Raw genomic sequence first — 21,748 nt, forward strand, 5'->3', positions numbered from 1 at the left:
CTCACCAGCACCACGCCAAGACCCTGAGGCAGCTGCCGTGCGAGCTTGCTCCCAACCCAGCAGTGATACAGTCACACTGGTGTGGCATTCACCTCCCCTAGATAGTCCCACCGAGGTGAGTTCTTCATAATTATGTCTCCGTAATTATTTCCTTCTCCAGTGAGGCAGGAGGGAGGCACGCGCTGCCCCACACGCCGTGGAGGAGGTGTGCATTACCTCCCACCATCGTACGCCTCACTCCTGGGTGACAGGGAGAGGGGGGCAGGAAAAGGACCCAAAGGTGTGTTCCTTCAACACCTACTGCTTGACACTTGAGCCCTGGTTTTACGACGGTCAAGTGTCACAGGGGACTGAGCTGCAGGGTGAATCAAACGCTATATTTAGGAAGAACAACTGGAAGCTATGACAGGAATTCTCTTTTACACTTTGCTTCTCAACCGAGTTCCACTGCAGCCTGGAGCAGCTCTCGGTGCCGTCCAGGCTGAAAGCATCGGAGCTATTTCAGACACATTCAAAGGATCACAGTCAATATCTCAGCTGGTGGAAGAGGCTACCTCTTTCAGCATCGAAAGGAGGTGTATATACTCACTTGACGGTTTGGAACTTTTCTTATATAAGTAGATAAGTAGATAATCTTGAAGGGGTCAATTAAAATCTCAGAAGACTTGTGAAAACTCAATAGCTGGCTGTGAGGTGACTGCAGTAGTTCTGTTTTTCTTCCTGTTTTAATGTCTTGTGCAGTGTATTCAGAGCAAATTGTTATAGTTATTGCTTCATAGTCTATGGGGATCTTAAAAGATTTAAAACAGAAAGTCATTTAAATACCTGCTGACTCATAAGAAGCATAACTGTATTAGCTCGAACGCTAATTCGAGCATGTACAGAGGTACATGCTTATTGTTTTCTATATGTTTATTGTAGCTAGTGAAATGTTACATGGGAGATTTGATGTTAAGAATGGTGCTCTTTCATTGTAAGCTTAACAGGTAACAGTGGTGGAAACAACTTCATTACAGGAAATATTACGGTGTTTGCCTACATCATGTAGTACCAGTCTGGAAGCTGTGAAGTGGGGGCTTCTCTTCGTTATTTGTGCTAGCTGGGTTTCACAGTGGTGTAGTTCCTGTCAAAGCCTTTTAATAAGATAATACACTGCAGTTCTGTGCCCAATACACCCTTTGTGCTTGGTGCCGTAAGTACAGCAGGGCAGAAAGGGGCAGCTTTCAGCTGGGGTGTGTGTGTGTGTGTCCCTCCTGGTGTGTATCAGCTACTGTACATCTCTTGTACAGATTACAAAAGATGGCATTATGATATCAAGTCGTATTTAAAGCAAATTGAATCAGTCAGCTTATTATCTTTCTGCAGCCCTGTCAGAAATTATTTTTAGCTGATGGACAGTAGATAGGTCCTTTGTTTTTTAAAGGGTCTTTTCACAATCCGGCTTTATGTCACTCTGCAAAAAGTAGCAGTCACTTTCACTGGGAAGTCAGGAGAGCACGGGAACTGGCAGGGGCAGCCTGGCATAAAACAGCTCTGAAATCCTGTTGCCATTGCTTCCTAAGTTTGGCTCGGCATGCAGACCATAAAAGGTAAGAGGTGAGGTGTGGGGTGGCCAAAAAAACACCGGAGCATAAAGTCTGCACGGCTCTGTGCTTCTCTGGGCATGCACGTGGGAGATTCGGCTGTGGAGGAGACTATTTGTTTAACTTTGCAGATCTGGTTGGGATGCCAGAAATAACGCAATCAGTGCAGCACGCTGGACTTTCTGATATACCTGGCAAAAGAATACAGAAATTTATAAAATTAAATAATCATTTCAGTAATAGGTGCATCTGCAGTCTGGGGTTTATTTTCCTACAGCTGATGGTCAGTATTGTTCTGTAGGGAAGCTCAGAAAAGGGAGGGAAGGGGACAGAGCCGGGAAAGATTGTCTATTTTTACTCAGTGGTGTGCTGTTGTCCTGATTTCTTCAGCAGTAATGAGGACAGCACAAACTGGTAAGGAAAATCACCTCCTCCAAAAGCAGTCCTACACAATTGTATCATACGTCCATCTTTAGGAACCGGTGTCTGATTGCAATCATTGCAAGTGCAGACTTCTTGTGAGCCCAGAGCACCTCGCTTGGTAGAGCGATTGCTCTGCTTCTTTTGAAGTAGAGATCCCATGTAAATCCCTGCCCATTTAGCTCAAGGTGGCCAAAGAAGCACAGAGCAGTGTTTTTGCAATGCAAAAGATATGGAAAAGTACATCTTGGCCTGAATTTCTTTGTGACTATGTTTAGAAAGTAGAAACACAGTGTTTTAAAATGCTGTATATTAATTTCCTATGCTTTTGTTTCCATTTTTCATTCTGATTAGAAAAAGGAAAGAATGATAAGAAAAATTAATTAAACTTTTACGTGTTATAAGCCCTATCTTTCCAATAAACTGGTGGATTGTTTTGCATTTGTCTTTGGAATACAACTGCTGATTAACAGCACAACGCATCAGTATAAGCTGCATGGCAATCCTGAGGAAATGCTTATTTCCATTCATAGCAAAGATTTTGAAAGAATGCAATAAATTCTTTGGCTGAAATTTTGGCTTATTGAAATCTGTGCAAGTGTTGTCATGAACTCCAATGGCCAAGATTTCATCCCATAAACTGAATTCTGAGGTTGTTCTAACTGTCTAAGACTTCAAAATATTGCCACAATGTAAAATTCTCCAGAACGGTGCTGTTTTCATTTTGCATGGTGGGATTTTTTTTTAAATTCATTTACTGATGTAGCTGAACCAATTTAACCCTGAAGCCTATGCCCTCTGATGTTAGGGCTATGTTTTGGTTTGGCCAGCACTCTTAGAGTTGAGTGTGCAATCAGAGAGAGACCTCTAATGGCAAGTCACTTGCACTTTAAGTTCTGTTCCAAATTAGGCACAGATATAAAGCTGATGTGAGAGTAGGCAAGGGCAAATCTTCCATGCAGCTCCAGGGATACAGTTTCAGACTGATATTCTGGGCTGAAGCCAACCTACAAGTGATCTATACTTTTCTCTGATACTACCTCCATGGGACAGTTATGCTCTTTGGAATACCAAAATCTCTGACCCACTTGTGACTTCTTGGTATATTTCTGCTCTTCTCTCTTACATCATTTATTTTTTTTCTCAGTATATTCTTTCCAATCTCAGGTAAAATACTGTAGCCAAAACATGCTATAATTTGGTTGTTATCAATGAGTTCTCTGATGGATGTATACTTACTTACCACCTTTTAGTATTACTATCTTATTTTTTATTAAACTGAGCTGGGTTAAATGATCAGACTTCGATAAAGGTCTAGTCCAGTTAAAGTAGTAAATCTCAGTGAAAGAGTAAAAGGCAGAGACGATATTGAAGTTAAAGGGATAGTAAATTTCTTTCTTGCCTTTTTTTTTAACCTTTACAAAAATCCTTTGACTTTGTTGTGTTTCTCTTTGTTATTGCATATTAATTCTGTACCAGTCCATATCTCTACACATGCATAAAATTATATGAAAAACTCTGTTTCTTTTTTTGCATTAGTGCTAAGAAAAATAATAAATCTAAAACTTTGAAAAGAAGTTACTTTGTGCCCTAGCAATTCTCAAAGAGAATTTACAGTTTAACCATCTTGATCATTTTCAGTCTATATGTATTAAAGACTTACACGAATGTGTGAGTCAGCAAATGGTTATTGCTTCACTTATCAAAACTTTGTAGCATGTTATGTTTTATTTGAAGGACGGTTTAAACTTAGAGTTCTAATAATTCTGTTGTACATACCATGACAGAGATAACCATGCATTGTTTATCCTCAGATGCTTCCTTTAGTTCTTGCTCATTTTACGATGCCATTAAAGGTTTGAGAGATTCCTTATCTCTACTCATTATTGTTTTTAATGCGAAAGAGAGAGCTCCATTTGTGGCTATGAAAGATTAATTGGAGAAGCTCAGGTGTTCTGTCTCCTTCTGCTATTCAGAAGGAATACCTAAGCAACCCTGAAACTGAGACAGAAACAGGAGATGGGCAGGTGAAATGGATGCCTATCAAGAAGCAGCATGGGTTAAGTTCTAGTTTATCTCTCCTAGCTATCAGAATGTCAGAGCCTGTAACACTTTCCCATTTTGCTTGCAGGGATAAGACTCTGTCTTAAAAATGTCAAAGCAGCCAGCGTCACATGTCAAAGCCATTCAGGTAAGAGACAGTATTTATGTTTCTAATACAATAAAATAATAAATTTCAACCTTCATTGTTTGACAACTGCATTTTGATCATACAAAACACTGCAGAAGTCCTAACTGGGAATTATTCTTTCAAAGTGAAAAGCTTGGTAGTTATGAAAGCATTGAAAAATGTTGACCTGAAGAGCATCTTATGATCTAAGCTGAGAAAAAGACAGATTAGACAGGCTGTTTGCTTGCTTCCTTGCTTCTATGTTCTTTCCAATGTTAGCTTATGTCTGTTGGTGTATCAGCTAAGTAAAACATGGTGATACTTTTGCAAAACCAATCAGCATTATGAGTAAAACTAATTCTTGCAACTATTGGATTTTCCACGGAATTTATGTAATTTTGAAAGAACTGAAGGCTAAAAAGATGGCATAGCTAATTAAAGTTTTTCATTTCTGCATTTCCTCAGTGAAAAAAAAAACTCCAATATTTATTTAAAAACATTTTAAAGCCAAAATGAAATGAGAGAAAAGTTGATGTTTTCATCAGAAAAAATCTTGTATGTCACATACCTCCTCAAATGGCATATGCTCATAAGGGTGAAGTTTATTGTTACATGCTTGTAAAAGAAACACCTGTAGAATTATCCCAGCATCATCATAAAGTAGCTAAACTGCATTGAAGTCATGCTATCATTGATTCTTTTCTAAAAGCAAAAATAATTAGTGAGCTGCAGAATTGTGCAGAATTTCCATGTATTCTGTAAAATGCACTTGCAATCAACTTTTCCCATGAGTTCAGGTTCCTTTGAAAATATGTAAGAAGCACTAAACAGAATTTCTGACCTACCGTCTGTTTCCCCAAGGTAATACTAAACTAGTGGATTGGGGCATCAAGACTAATTTCCCAGTGGCTACACAGCATACTGAAGTGTCAAGGCAACATAAAAATGCTAATTCTGACCATCATCATCATCAAGAGTACTGGAAGAGACATTCAAGCTACCATACTAATTCATTTGAAATTAGCAGAAGCCATTGATTTCACTCAGTTGAAATTGTGCCTCATATAGAGGCTATGGAAATGTTTGTATGACTAATGAAAAATTGTAGATAATTTTTAGCTTGAAAGTGTTTACATTTTACATTTAAACTTCATAGGTATGTACAATGGTTTTTAAGGAATGAATTCGGTTTACTCTTTTCCTTTAAGTAGCAACTCCTTTTTAGTTTTCTGATGACCTTCCAACTTTTAAATGTGAATGAATTCATCTAGTTTGTCTCTTAAGAAAGTGCAATAAGTTTAATATTTTAAGAAACTTTAATTTTTGCAAAGGCAATTTGAATCCCTAGGAAAACTACTGCACAAACTTAAATAAATCTATTAAACATTGTGTCAAAGGTTGCTCCAGCAGGGAGACATGCCCTTGAGTTGATGCCTATCTCTTTTTGAAAACTCTGAGAACTGTGACTCAAAATGTCACATTACTTTTATATATTGTGATTCATATATTAGGATCCTTTGCCATTAGGTGCTATTATAGTAGAATCGACATCCCCTGGAGGATAAACATAGTGCTACAGTGATGGAAATGTAATGCCACCTTACTGACTGAAGTATCCGATGTTGCTCCGTGTCAGAAGTGGCTTCTTTCTGACTGTACTGGACATACACTAAAGGTTTCACATGCCCACAGCCACTAAATACAGACGTGGGAGAGCTAAGGGTAGCAGCTGGTTCCCAAGAGTAGTTTGGGGTAACAGAAGACTGGAGTCCCTAAGCTCATGCTTGGCTACCAGTGGTATAAGATCCAGAAGTTCCTAATCTAGATGCCTTCTCTCTGTAAAAGAAAAAGGGAGACCAACAAATCTCTAAATATCGGTTTAATCAAGACAAATCAGAAATTTATGTTGTATTTCATGCTTACAGATATTTTTCCTTAAGTCCATTCAGAAAGATCTTAGTAGAGTAGATGAGTACACATTTCCACTCATGAAAACTACAATGACATCCAAAATATGGTAGGCACTTTCCAGAAACAAAGAAAGATGCAAGCCCAGTAAGAATCAGTGTGATTAAAAATAATAACCACATCTACAAAGTCTGTCTACAGCAATTATTATTTACAGCTTCCTTCAGGAGTGTGGAACAAAAAATGTCCTATTTAGCAATTTACCAGATGGAGAAGCAGGCAAAGAAGAGGTCACCAAGACTCGTATCTCCATCCCAGCAGCCACGTTGCAAGAGCTCCGAAGAGGATTTTAAAAACACAACAGCACACTTGTGCTGATCACAGCACAGCACAGTCCTTGCAGAGCTGCACTGGCATACAGGACTTAGTCCACCACTCACCCATAACACAGCAGATTATCCACTGGCATGGACTGGCCTTGGATTAAGAGGGAGATTTATGGCTCAGGATTCTGGTATCTCTGGTCAGGAGCTGCTAGGAAATTAGGCACACTTTTATTTTGTACTAGGAATATTTTAATTTATTGTGTGTTATAGTGTGGTGTGTTACCAGATCCAGACAGTGTTAAACTGTGTCTTAAAGGCTGCTTGTTTTGCCGAGTTAATATTTTATGTCTTGTCCAAACTCTGAAGTGAATGCACTTTGCAGATAAAATAGTTCAAACCGCTGTAGTGTGACACAGAGCACTCTGAAAATGCTGAAGCAGAGCAAAGAATGGCTTATTTAATTTAATTAGCAGTCTGGCACTTGATTTATTTTTATTCCTGAACCATTTTTAGTCACAGTAGGAAATGCAAGGACCAGGTATCAGAATTAGGGTTTTGTGGTCAGCCTCAGGTGGCAGTGGGAGGCTGACTTCTGCTTTATTGACTCCAAGGGGAACGGATGACCGAGTTCAAAACAAGCACCAGGAGGAGAGATCTGTCTTGGGAATAGTTCTGATATTTCAGCTCTGCAAACCTGTACGGCCACGCTCTCGGTAAAGCACTAAACTGTTTCCTATTCCAAAAAAAGCAGCTGACTGGAGATACCAGCGCCTGGCTGGGGAGATGCTTAAAATTAAAAAGAGCAGAGCAGGTTTTTTCCACTCATAAATGAAATAATGGGTTAAGTACTGTGAGGCTGAAAATGCCTTGTCTCCTGGGAACTTAATAAGTGCAGCTGAAAGGTTTTGCAATATATAAACTAAAGCTCAGTGAAAAAGCATACGAAATGAATGCCCAGTTGTCTATAAAATACACAGCTCTACAGACATTTGCCAGCCCCACTGAGATGGTAACATCACTGTACATAAATAAAAGTGAAAAAAAATGAAAAAAGGGAAAGGTGTTTATTTCTTGGCAAATGGATTCTTAATTTGTTTGATGCTGGATTGCAGCTGCCAGAACATTTGTTGGTACTAAGAAGAGTGGGCTGTGTTCCTGTGGCTACCCAATTTGGGGCACGATCTGCAGGGCCAGGATTTGAGCAGAAGGAGGGGATTGTTCATCTTCATTTTGTGCAAACCAGTCAGATGGTAAACGACAATAAAGCAGGTCGCTGTTTGAAGGTTCTCTGTTTACTCTCAATAACATTACCGATTCACCCGCTGGTTTTACAAGTGGGAGTCATGATATTTTGATGACATTTCCTACGAGCAGCTTCTCTTCTGAGATCACGAGATAAGAATAGGTATAATTTGTGCATTTAGTTGATCACATCATTTGACTTTTAAAATAAGCCAGGCTGGGTCACATGAGGAAACAGATACATTTTTGCTGTTCTTCCATAGGCAATGTTTTCTGCCCTCACCATGGGAGTATAGTGATGATGCCGTAAGTGCTCAGAAACCACAATGATGTCCGTACCCTGGTTGCACCCCTTTGGAGTTTTGCCACTTACCATTGTGCATCTATCTATCGGTTGCTGTTATACACATCCTAATTTCCTTCTCGCAGGCTAATATTAACATCCCAATGGGAGCATTTCGACCTGGTGCAGGCCACCCTCATAAAAGAAAAGAACTAACACCTGAAGAAGTGGAGGAGGTAAGAAAAAAGGGTGCTTTTTGATTTTTATTTTTAAGGGAGTCCCTACCATTAATGTAAGAAAGCTTTTAAATCAACCTTAGAGCACTACCTACCAATCTTAGGTACCGCAGCTGACATACAGGGATCATTCATGGGAGTAACTGGCCATTTACTGAAGGCTTCCTATATACACCATTCTGTTTTTGATGCTGAGGCCTGTATAGGAGCTGTTTCAAGGGTATGTAGTTCCACTTAAGCAACAGGATGATATCTGCTGTCAGGATTTCATGAGCAGTATTTATCTAGACTGGAATTGGTGAAATACAGCAGGAAAAGTTATAGGAAGGCTTTGGAAGGGTCTATTGCTACCTACTGCCCTGTGATGTAATTTATTGTTTCAGCTTAACAATATTAGACAGGTTTTCAAACCCAACATTTGGAGACCTTTTGGGATTATTTGTCAATAAGTAGAGATTGAATGTGAAGACTATACGTTTGCAAATTAAAACCAGAAATTGTGAACCTGCAGAAGCATGAAAATACTCCTTGACAGATTAAATTCTGTGCTGCGATGTTTACTGGAAGTATTTAACATTGAGTTTTGAACGTGAAGTTAAATTTATTCTTTAGTCAACATTGATCACAGATATCATGTTTCTGGATGATATTAAAGCATCTTATCTACTAGGAACTTTTATAATAAATAAGAACTAAGACCAACAGTGGAGAAACAGGAATAGTGCAAATAAGAAAAAGACATAAGTAAGATGGGTGCTTAGGGCTTCTTAGCCAGGTGGCTTAGTCTGGCTGCATAATCCCCACCTCAGAACTGGTCTTGCTGGGCCAGAGCTGCTGATGCTCCTTGGAGCCAAGGGCAGGGGAGGCTCAGATCGACCCATTCAGCCAGGCTGGCTCTGGCAGGACTCTGCTGGGCGGACTCTCAGCCATGCTCTGGGTGAAGCAGGGCTGTCGTGGTTGGAGGGAGCCTTGCCCTCACACAGAGCAGAGCCCTGAGGGCCAGGAAGGAGGGAACCAGCCACTTCACTCCAGGCACACAGTGACAGTGCTGGTGGTGCAGCCCCCAACTAGAAACAACCAGGTTTGCTTTGGACAAATCATCAGCTCCTTCCAACATGGTATAGGCACTTATCAGTGACGGTTTTGGCTGCATAATAGCTAATTCTTCCTTTTCAGTCTAAATCAGACAGGTTTGTTTTCCGAATTTCAACATATTTGATATAAATAGTGCTCTGCTTACAGAGAATTATTCTGAAGAAAACAAACTCAGCCCAATTTAACTCCTTTTTAAGAAGATTAAAAAGAAAACAAAACAAAACATAGAAAGTGACCTTAAACACATACTGTTCCCCTGAAAGAAATCAAACCACATTCTCTCTGCAGTAATTAAACTGGTGGAGAAATGCAAGTTATTAAGTAGCAACTAATGTTGTCTGAGTGAATTCTGGTGGTATTTGAGAAATAAAATAAATGACAAGTGCTGATAATTAGATTTGGTTGGGTAATTGAATATTGCTTTGCTTTACAATTATGTGAGCGCTATACATGAGATAGACATTATGGAATAAAAGTTCTTGCTCCTGGTTTTATAGTCAATATTCAACCAAACCAGTGGTAGCAGAGACTACAGAGACAGCTCTTCTCATGTGAATAGAATAAAAATGCTACCACTTTGTTAAGCTTTGCAATAGAGCTTGTGAGTCCTTAAAGCAGCCTTAGACAAATACACCTTTTGCTAACAGTCCTTAGCATTTTTCTTTGTATTTTAAAACCCTGGCAAAGGAGATGAGGGAAATATGGCTCTTACTCAATGGGTTGGTGTGGTCTCAGGGGACTGCATATTTTTGAAGGTCAAAGGAGAGGACATGTTAACATGCAAAAGAAATGGGAGGTGGGAATTTGAGAATATAACTTTTCTTCCGTCAGAGCATTTTCATGCATGTATTTGTTAACTCATGTCATACATCTAAATCAATCTGCAGACTTCCTTCAATAAAACTGAAGGCCGAGGTCTGATCTCAGCTGTTCCTTGCTCACAGAGTGAGTGATCTAGGGAGAGATGCAGTCATAAATAGCACACACCTGAGACTGGGATGGAAAACTAACATGGATCTATGGAATGCAAAATCTCCAAAACATGGTCAAAGTTTACACTATTTGTACTACAAGAAGGAATGCTATAGCAAAGGACTTGAAAAAGTCTTTTTAACATGGTGTCTGCTATCTACTAGTAAGAACTGTGTTCTTTTTAGAATGGTGGTTGTTTTGTTTTGTTTTGTTTTTTAGATTAGCAAGCTGTCCAGGAAAACTGTAAATGGAAACAAAACAAGCTCATGACACTTCTGACTACTGATACAATTTTGTGCATCCCTCCAAACACCTTTTGTGTCAGTCTAATTATTCTCTTGTTGTGCTTTGCCACCATTCCCAGATGTCAGATTATTAAGCTAGATAATAGACAGTACGTGTGGTGGCTGGGGCAGGACTACCGACTGGGATCTTAAATTATCAAAACAGAAACAATAGTATAATGGTGTTAATTAATATTAGGTTATATTAACTAACATCATATTAGCTAAAAAGTGGGAAAAGATAATACAAATTTAATAAGCCAAGCAACGTAATTGTTGCTGCAGTTTTCTATGTTGATCTATAGAAAGTTCTGAAAGATCAGGTAAGAAGAAACTGTCAGTTTTCTACAATTCTTTGTTTATTTGCTACTTGACATTGTAAAAGTCTGCTTCCTTAGTAGTATGTAGTCCTTTAGTCAATAGGAAAAAGGGTTTTTACTGACCAATAATAATTGACAGATAGCTTGGAAATTTTAAAAATGAAGTTAAATATTAGGAACAGGCTGATCACAGGCTAATACATCTGAATACTAAATTAACTCCAAACTACAAAAAGCCCATCCCAAGAAGACATTCACAGAGTAATTAAAAATAAGTAAATAATAATTGCATTGTGAAGTTATTGGCAGTAAAATATTCATTCACCTCTAATCCTACATGATTCCCCCTGTATGTTTGCTGTACAAAATACAGAACAGACTGGCTAGACCTTAAACTCCCTACTGGAAAGCTACTCCTTCAAAATATCGCTCAGTGTAGAACAGAAATAGTCTAAAATATATGCTCTACCTCACCTAGGAGCAATAGTACATCAGAGGAAGTACCAAAGGGTGAAAAGCTGTGGTCCATCAGGAAATTAGCTGAGATGCTCGCTGTTAAGTGCTGTTTTTGTGTTAAGTGCTGTTATTTTTACAGTGTCAGCAAAATAGCCATTAGGGACTACCTTAAATTGAAATATAGTGACAAATTTTTTTCTGTTCTTACCAATGAGGTTAAGAAAAATTAAACATAAACTCAAGCTGAGCTTGGATGGAGCTTCTGGGGTCCATAACCTACTATCATAGCTGGTCTCCAGAGCTGGGGAAATGCGTGATGTTTTTCCTCCCCATTTGGCCAGCACCTATGAGACTGTAAGAAATTGGATAATAAAAATGGTTCTTCAGCTTTTTTTTCTCTAAAAAATGAAAGATCTGGGAATTGTCTTTAATACCTCACTCAGTTAATTTTATGCTAACGATCCAACACTGTAAATTCTTAACCATTTACAAAAAGATCCATATTCCTCTGCACCGAGCACCTTCTAAATATTTTTTGTAAAGTGTTTAGATATTCAGGACAACAACCAACAGAATTTTCCATCTCTTCCTGCCCCCCTCCCCTCAGAGGTTTCCATTGTGATTGAATTTAGTATAAAAACATCCTTTTCTGTTTCTCAAATAACTGACCTATGCTCATGCTCAAGAATTTTCTATTGCAGCAGCAAGGTCACTGATATCCTTTTGTGCAGAGTGTTCCTGCTACAGAGGAGGAGAAAGAAAAGAAGCATCTCCCAGGGGCTAAGAAACTTCCAGGTCCTGCTGTCAACTTATCAGAGATTCAGAACGTAAAGAGTGAGCTGAAATTTGTCCCCAGAGCTGAACAGTAGTTGGAACAAGCAGGTGAGTAAGAGAGGTTCTTTGCATAGCTCTAGGAAAAGCAGGCTGGTCCAGAAACATTTTTATGTCAAAAGATGTCTTTTCAAAAATTAAAAAGGACCTGGAATCACATTCCGCCTTTCAAAGACAAAATATAATGTGTAGAAGAGGTCTCATAATCCTTGGAATACTTCTTTATTTCTAAAAAGGAGCATGCAGGAGACTGTACCTGATGACACATGGCACCCATTAACCTACCTAACAAAAAGTGTATTTGGCTATTATTTTGAAGCCAGCTAACAAATACTATCTTCATGCTTCACAAGCACAAGGTCCAGTTCTGCTGAATACAGGACTTGTATTTTTGTACACTAACTACTAATAGATGTATTACAATGCAAATAATTTTATTACAGTGAGGGACAAGTAGGTCAGTATTTTTAAAAATTCCTTTAGAACATTAGAGATTGGATATTATTTTATTTCTGTAATTCAAAGCTAACATAGTAATGGCTCCATGCATTTGATCACACAAATGCACCCAGTGCCACTTGTGGCACCCAAGGACGTGCACCATATCTTTGAGGATCACCTCTCTCAACCTACTAGCTACACTTTTGATGCAACCCAAGATACAGTTGGCTTTCTGGGCTCCAAGCATACCTTGCCAGCTCATGTTGAGCTTTTTGTCCACCAGAACCCCCAAGCCCAACTCCACAGGGCTGCTCTCTATCCATTTGTCATCCAGCCTGTAATCATGTTTGGGATTGCCCTGACCCAAGTGCAGGGCCTTGCATGTTAACGCAGATTTCAGAATTATTTTAATCTGATTTCAAACAAGGCCAATAAACCTCTGTTGTTTTACATTCTGAGCTATAAAATAATTAATAATGTTTTCCATCAATGAAATTATCATTTTATTTTCTTTGAAAAGCCTGAGTCAGTAAAGATGAAGTTATAATGAAAGTTCAGCTGTATAGAGAAGTTTCAATACAAAACAAACAACAACAGTAAGAAATATATTTGTGTCACAGAGTAGTCATCTGAATTGCCAGTTGTGCCTGACACAAGTCCTTTTTATCATGAAGAGAGACAGAGGAGCTAAGCTGAGTAAAAGAACATCATCTGGAATTTACTGCACAGAAACATTAAAGGAGAGAAAATAAAAAGCAGTGCAAAAGGATTCTGTGAACACAGAAGGAATCTTGTGTGGTCCAGGAATCTTGAAAGAAGTGGCGTATAATCTGAGTGAATTGTCCCAATACACACTGTACGTTAATTTATTTTTTATGTGCAGCATAAATATGCCATTTAGAGGGAAAATATGTTTATTTTTTTCTTACTTTTAACCAGCTCTGCCATAATGTGCATGTTATTTTTGAAGCAACAACAGAGTCTTTCTCTTCAGGAAACTTGGGAAAAGGAAGATTAACATTTTGTAAAATGTAACACTGTCATCATCACACTAAAGCAGTGCCCAGAGAAATATGAATTTTTAATGTGAGGCTTTAAAGATTTTTTTAATTTATTTTTTTGTGTAAGAGATATTTAGATAGAAATTTAACCCCATATTTAGTCTCAGGTGATTGCTATTTTCAATGTTTAAAACTGTTATTTTATAATTAGCTTCTGAGAGTCTGACAAAAACATTTAGGGCACATGCAGAGATTCACTGTAAAGAAAAGATTTCTACAGGAAGATCAGCAAAGTGAAAGTGAAAGCTGTGAGGTCATTATGAAGTCATTTCTGTCTCCGTCCTTCTTGTGATGTTGTATTTGATTATCAGGTCCCAACGCTGACACAGATGGGATGGCTGATCACATCATTCATGGAAAGGGCAGAAAGGAGGAAAGGGTGAGGGGACTCTGAAATACAGGAGGGTGGCAAAAGGGAATGGTTGTGTGAAATAACATTGTCCAGCTGGGAGCAGGAGGTGATCAGAGGTTGCACACATTCAGCCATTAAGTAATTACTCATTGTAAGTGCGTGTGATTGATTGGAGGTGTCTCCGCCAGGAGATAAACAGTGGAGTGTTTCTGATTCCAGATATTCCTGCAATGATGCTAAATATGATCACCGTTTACCTATTTATCTGGCTAATGTGAGAAATACCGCTTTCTAGATTTTGGATAGTACAGTCACAGATCACATCTGAAAACTTAATTTCTGTAAGATTTTCAGACACGGTACTCACTGGAGACTAGGAGTTCAGTTTTAGTTGCAGTGCAGAACTAAGCATATGCATAAATTCTACATAAAATTGAAATGTAAATCAATCACTTGCCATATACAGCAGCCTGGAAAGGTATCTTTCTAAGGACTAATCTAAGGACTAGTCTAAGGGACTAATCTAATCTAAAGGACTAATCTAAGGGACTAAAAGACTAATCTAAGGGCTGTGTCCCATACAGGATGTTCATCAGTTCCGTTGTTTTAGGCATGGCCTGCAGCCTTATATAAAATGTGATGTAGTCAGTGAGTTGTTTTATGACTGTCCATTCCAAGCCAGTGAAGATTATCTTTTTTTGCAACAAGTCCATACTCACATCTGCCTGATATGTTGCTTCATGTCCAAGAAGGGGTTACTGACCATCCTCTAGATGTGATGCTCTCTAAAGAATGGTACATTGACTGGTCAATAGAATATGTCTGTGCAGAGTGCATACTGATAAATGAGTGCATTCTTTGGATTTCATTGTTTGGAAATGAATTCTCTCTCACATCAGTACAATAAACTCTTCAGATATTCACAGTCGAGGGATTTCCCTTTGTTGGTATTTTTTGTATTTCTCATGGTATGCTGTAGGTACCCACTGAAACTGATGGAATAACTCCAAATTCTCTGGATAATTTCCATTATGCTGTGATTCTATAATAAAATATCATAAGAGTATCAAAAATATACATAAAAACGTCAAAAATATCAAAGGTTTTATAACTACAGCAATTATTTTTAACACTTCCTTTTAGTATTATCATTTGCCAATGGATAGTTTCAGTAAATTGCAAGTCAACGTGGCCAATTTTGTTTAAATGTTGATCCATGTTTTCTTGCTTGGTTTTAGAGTGCAAACCTATCAGCAAAAATAAAAAATGAATAACAGTATGTTGGTCCATTATTTACAAATCTACTCCTGCATAATTTGTAGTTTAGAGTAACTTTTGTTAAATATTTTTGGTTTTGCTCTTTCACCAAATTAGGGAATATTGAGAGACTTACTAAAATCATAGTTGTGAGTCTAACAGTTTGTGGGAGGGATATAATTAGTAAAATGTCATAACGCTGGATCCAGTGAAGGTCATAAAGTGCTTATCAGTTAAGATATTCCAGTAGTCATCCCTTACTGCTGGTCTATCATCTATAATTAACTCATTAGCATATTCTGCTTTGTCGTAATGAAATTTTTTTCTTCCATGGAACTGTAGACGATGAGTTTGATGGAGTCAGTTTTAGTATACAAATGAGTTGTGATTCATTTTCATTTTCTCTGTCTACATTTTTTTTGCTGCTCCCTTTGTATATGCACATTTCTACATGCGTAAGAGTGAAACATACACAAAATAAAATAGCAACACAATAGCACACACTAATCGGCTAAGTATATGTCCTATTGAGAAAGCCATTGTAGGAAGCATTTAATTTGACAAAAGGAGCCTGCTATGGCTGTGATTTGTTACTGATTGTTGTGATACCTTATGTGATAACTAGCATGGTGATTGCACATGAAAATAATGATTGAGCAAAAATTGTCATTTCTCTTAAGTATAGTTTGTATTAATTGCAGCCAGTTAGTACCAGAACTCATAGAATATTTGGGTTCTTTCTATATCCTTTACTCTGGCATTGTCTTCTGGACATGTTTGGAGAAAGCTCTCATTTCAATCCCAATTACAAATGTACTCAGAATTTGGTCAGACAAGGTTGTTAAGCTATGCCTGGGCTGTTGCCCACTAACAGGGTGCCTGTCCTGTTCACGGTATGAGAAATAGCCAATACTTGCAGGTAAGCCCTGGTCTTTACCTGGAAGTCTGAGCACCACTGCTCAACAAATGTTAGTTCTGTTGTCAGCATGGGAGTTGTATTTTGAGGGCATAAGAACAAACAGCTAGTAAGAGCTCCCCAGGTTAGCTTAGACTTGCAGCATTACCTCCTCTACAGCATATCGGGAATCCCGTCTCACAAAAAAAAGAGGAGTCTTGTCAGCAGAGCAACCTCTGAAATTGGCATCGCTTGGAGAAGAAAGAGAGAGAGGAAGGGAAAACAACAGAAGTCCCTTAGAAGATAGAGCTCTTATATCCATACTAAAAGATGTTCCTTGGTGTCACTATTAATTATTTGCAAAAAAATGTCAATTACCCTGGGCTAAAAATACACATTATAATTTTGCCCACTGAGTACTGTGGATGTTAATAACAATTTCATGCTATGTACTGCTTTTAAACTGCATCTCACTTGAATGGTAGCCATCTACCTCTCCTTACATCACTGCTTTGATACACTTTTCAATGATTGCATCTCATTCCTATGCTCAGGTAGACCAGAAGAACATGGTTAAGCTGCTGTACAGTAACAAGCAAAGTTACTGATGTTTTCTCCAGCAAACATATCCAGTGTCTCGCTAGTAGAGGACCTCTGACATGCTATAAGCTCTTGGAACAGCCCCATGATTTTAAGAAATTGTGTTTATTTGATTAAGCCCAATTAGCCAAACCTTGTGTGAGAAATGGAAATTCTACATTCAGAGGGTGTTGGGGAGTTCAGATCAGGAGTTCAGATCTCCTTCCTTACCACAGGTGGGAACAACAGGGTGAAGAAAAAGAATTGTTTGCAAGAAAATCTACCAGTCTCTCTATGTCAAAGTCAGAGGAGGCTCAGAAGGGGATCTCATCAATGTCCATAAACACCTGACGGGAGGGTGCAAGGAGGACAGAGCCAGGCTCTTTTCAGTGGTGGAATTTCCAGATTAGGAGTGCTTGGGGATTTCATGGCCAGTCATCAATTTTGCCAGGCAACTTTCTGTTTGCAAAATTTTCTTAAGAAACTAAGTAGTTAAGTTTTGTTGTTGTTGTTGTTGTGGGTTTTGTTTGTTTGTTTGTTTATTTAATAGCATATTTAAGGTTCTTTTGATGTGCCAAAGTTTCCAAGGTCTTTTTTTGAGTCTACTTCTAGACTTTAAAACAAAAGAGCTAGAAATTTCTGTTAAAAGAGAAAACTGGAATAGCCAGGATATAGTTTGATAAAAGAAGAACCTTTGGAATCATGTTTTTCCTTGAGGGAAATAAAAATAAATGTTACTCATGTTTTATTTTCCCAGAATTTCTGGGTTTTAAAGTACAGATTTAGTTGATTGTCTCTAACATGGCCTGCAGATGTCCATTATGAACTGAGGGTCTCTTCTCTACCACTGCTGAAATGCTGCAGTAAGCCTCAGCATGTTGTTCCCTGGGCCTCTGAAGATCAAGGAGAGGTTGCCTTCACATTCACTTGTTCAATGGTGGACTTGAGCAGGTAAAGGGGCTGGAGAGGCTGCTTTCTAAATGCCTAACAGGGCTTAAAGATATGCATTTGGAGACTGATTTTAGTGAGTAAAGAACAGGGAATGTTTCCATGAACAGCAAATGCTTCCCTATGAAGTAGTTACACAGAAAAAGATTGTATACTGTGGTTTTGAAAACTAACTAATAACTTCAAAACAAACCCCGTAAAATCAGAAAACATTTTGCTCCAACGCAAGCTACAAAAATGGATACTATTTTTTTTCAAAACATAAAATATGCAAAACAAATATCTTTCATTTCCAAGCTATGTCTTCAAACAGTGTGTTTTTATTACTGGAAGAGACAAGCACAAAGTAGTAACTCAAAGTGTTCTCATTTTTCCCAGGAGCCCGAGTGTGACAGGAAGCCTCTATTAATTTTTATAACGTGATCGTGTTATTTACTACTCTGCCATTGCCATATTCAGGGCTCACTCAGAGAGTTTGCAGACATGTAGAGGTCAACAGGCCTCAACAAATACACAGAAGAAATTTCTTCATTGAGCCTCTCACTTTGACACATTAATGCTCTTAAAGTAACAAAATACTTCCCACACTGGCAATCTGGTCTCACAAATCTCTTCTCTTTTCTCAGATGAGAACCATCAGTCTTCAGGGTGGGAGAAAGGTCCAAGTATTTGGTTGGAAAGCTGAAATTATTTTTTTTTTAAATGAGTCTCTGCTGTCAGTACTTGCTTTTGTGTGATCCCTCTGTTGATCAGTTAGCCTTGAACTTCTGTTGTCACACTCCCTTGTAGATAATCCCGTTTCCATCAGTGCTGCTCCTGACAGATTTTGTAAGAACTACACTTTTCAGTGAATTCCTGAGTTGGACACTATTGCTGTGTCCACACTCCTAAAATGAAACTTATAAAGGCCGGAAGCCTCCTGAAGTTATCAGATATAGAGAGACTGAAGTGTGAAGGTGGGGTACAGTCAGTAGGCTTTTTTCTTTCTTATCTCTGCTATATGTAGTAAGAGATAGCATGAATTAATCACAACATTAAAAAATAAGTATGACTGGCATGTATTCTACCTGGAAATCTTAGAAATCCCTACAGCCTTAGGCCTCGATTAGGGCTATTGGTGAACAGACCCTAGTATCTGGAGAATGCCCTCTGACTTACATGGAGCTTACCCTGAGGCAAACACGCAGGAGACCATGCAGAGCTAGTTGGGAACCACGGGCATTAGAAACCATTTGGACAGCAGGAAAGAGATGGTACCAAACACTACAAAAGAATGAGATGAAGGCTATTTCTCTGCACCTAGAAACCATTCTGCCAGCTTTCGGTATGTGTGGAGCCCTCAGACATTGTGATGACAGGTGTCATCTGGAACCCAAAATAACAAATAATTCCAGTCACTAACCTTATGGGTTAAAACTGGGCACAAGGGTTTTCAAGTGCCTCTGTCAGACTAAAAAGGCTAACTGCTTTTGAATACATGAAGTGCAACTTCCTACATTATTAACAGCTCAGCTGGTTTTATCAGACCTACATAAATTGTAGCCAATTAAGCTGACAGTATGATCTGAAACATCATGGCTCTGATGTGATAATCAAATGAATTTTCTTCCCCTAAATTTAGTGCCTCATCATTTTGTTTTATAGCTTTTATTCGTTTCATTTTATAAGAGACTACCTAATTATGTTTTCACAGCCTTGTGCTCAAGAACCACATAAATTACTGCATCACCGTGCTTTGGAATTTTTGGCATCTCATTCAGGATTTTGGCTCGATGTTGCATGAGCCTTGTCATCTGCGTCTGAGAGCAGACCATCTACAAGTGTCACAAACCCTTTTCTATACTTGGGATTAGGCCTGCTTCAGCCACTCAATTATTCCTTGTGTGCCTTGTTTTGAAAAAATACAGCTTTGTAGTGTCAAGGCTATCTCAATTCCACACTCGGTTGCAAATTCCTTCTGAGAAAAAATAGCATCATATAATGGCAGCAATAGGTAGAGCTCACCATGACAGTAATTCCAACCTCTGTTGGCTATTGGGCAGCACTACTGAGGAAATATTATTCTGCAAATTATTCTGTAGATATCTGTTTTTTGCTCTCCCTATCTGCTCTGGTTTTAACCACCTAATTCCCCCTTGACCTGCTGCAGCAGTCTCAAATACAATGTATTTCCATGCACTAGGAGAACGAACTACACAACATAAATAAACATTTCCCGTGAGTCATACTTTATTTCTCGCATTTTATTTGCTGCAGCTTGTAGCTACGTGAAATGAAACTTAGCTGAACTAAACTTTGCTTAAACTTGGGAACGAGTATAAACTCTGGGATTTTGTCTCCATTTAGTGGTTAAATTAGTGTGGCTGTGCTTGTTTCTTGCACAAATGGCTGAGCTCCATATACGGACATGGATTCAATAAAAGCAGAATAAAACCCTCAGACTTGATGCTCAAACCTCACGCCCTCACTTTGGTAGAGTTGTCATAGCATTGCTTTTAATTTAATAATGCAGTTATTCAATTGGTTAAAAAAATAAATCAAGTCCTTCATCTTTTAATTCTCCTGGGTCTTTGTTCCTGTTTGCTGCCTCAGAGCAAACCTTGTCTTGAAATTGCTGTTCCTCCTGCATGGCCGTACAGAGTCTTTCACCATACAGAAATGTAATCTTGGCATGAACAATTGCAAATACAAATGCAACTGTGAATGCACTTAGGGAAGAAGTGGGCAGTAGCTGTATGGGGCAATAGCCTTGCTTGCTCACAAATGAACCCAGGGAGAAGCAGGCTAACTGGCCCATGTCAGATGCTGTATAAGTGCATTTTGACAGCAGTGTAGCAGTAGTACTGGCGTACACAAGCAGATGGCAAAATTGCTTTTGCTGAGGAAACATCAAAGAACAAAAAGCTTCCCCCAAGCCAAACTGCTCTTGTTCTAAGGGAAGTACGTGATGACAGTAGCTAGATGGTGTTATTTCAAGGCTCTGAAAGGTACAGCCTTTGTGTATGAGACAAAACCAACACAAAGTGTGTGCTGAAATGGAAGATAATAAAAATCTGAAGACTTGAAACTAAACATTTGAGCTTAAATAGGGAGAACACAGGGAAAAGCAAGCCTATATTTGTTTCTGTGTTTGCAAATCATGCTGTTCTTGAGTGCAGTATCCTTCCAAAAGACTGTCAAATACTGGGATAGAGTAGGTCCTCTGTTGTACAGAGCATTTACTTAAGGATCTCAGATCTTATACTTCTGTATTTCTAAATTTCCTGGATTTTTTTTTCTGAAAATAGTTGAATTGATCTGTCTCTTCAGGGTTTGAACAGAAGCTTTTATTTGGGGGAAAAAAAAAAAAGAAAAAAAAAAGTAATCTTCCTCTCTTGTCTTTAAGACAAGAAAGGCTCTCCCTTTGAAGACAAGGGGCATATTTTCAGTTTTTTTTCAACTCACTTTGCTGAAAATAGAGTTAATTTGGATGGGTGTACCTCACATATTTGTTTTAAAGTTTAAGCCCATCATTCAAAAAGTACCAGATTAGGCAATGACATTAGGCAACGAGGATTTGTAATCCTTTCTGCTCTGTATATTCTTTTCTTATTTTTCTTCTGTGCTAAATGCATGTCTTGGGTTTCCTATTAGATGTTTGAACAATTATTTCAGGGGCAAATCAGTTGCCTGCCAACTTACTGCAGTTAAACGCATTAGTAAACAACGCCTGAATCGCTGTTGAGCATAAAAGCTCGGTGAGGCCGTACATGCTCAGCTTCACGTGTGCAGTGAATAAGAGGCTGAGCCTGGCCAAACAGCACTGCTCAGCTGCTTTTCAGCATGCTGAGCTGCGGGGTGACATGATCACATGTCCAAGCGTGAAGTCATTTGCAGTTTGGCTGAAATTAAAGAAATTTATTTCCCTAAGGCAGGATGAGAAGTAGACCAATTAGCTCCAACTCCTTAAATGCCTTACCTTAATAGATGCCATGGAGGTGACTGAAGACTGGCTCCCTGAGAAGCTTGGGCTGACCTGAGGCTAAAGGCCTCATTCTCAAGCTGAAGTTTCATTGTCCTTCAGCGATCTATGTAGGCAGCTGTTTCTGG

General features: G+C 38.7%; 1 protein-coding gene across 9 annotated transcripts in view; it reads left to right on the plus strand.

Annotated features, from left to right (window-relative positions):
- The first annotated feature begins 282 nt into the window (after positions 1–282).
- Positions 283–21,748, plus strand: part of SMPX (small muscle protein X-linked) — a 40,839-nt gene continuing 19,373 nt past the window's right edge. Inside the window, exons 1-5 of one of the 9 annotated variants that reach the window (XM_080588081.1) lie at positions 283–595; positions 4,135–4,194; positions 8,079–8,168; positions 12,027–12,177; positions 19,353–20,216. In XM_080588081.1, the coding sequence (XP_080444207.1) occupies positions 4,156–4,194; positions 8,079–8,168; positions 12,027–12,164 (267 nt within the window). In that variant the 5' untranslated portion in view covers positions 283–595; positions 4,135–4,155 and the 3' untranslated portion in view covers positions 12,165–12,177; positions 19,353–20,216. Of the gene's footprint in view, positions 596–1,239; positions 1,590–2,927; positions 3,105–4,134; positions 4,195–8,078; positions 8,169–12,026; positions 12,178–13,187; positions 15,257–19,352; positions 20,217–21,748 lie in introns of those variants that run through there. The other 8 variants (XM_080588078.1, XM_080588079.1, XM_080588084.1 and 5 more) reach the window with 8 other exon arrangements.

Source organism: Anser brachyrhynchus (assembly GCF_964034855.1).
Source record: "Anser brachyrhynchus genome assembly, chromosome: 1".
In the NCBI taxonomy this organism is placed as follows: domain Eukaryota; kingdom Metazoa; phylum Chordata; class Aves; order Anseriformes; family Anatidae; genus Anser; species Anser brachyrhynchus.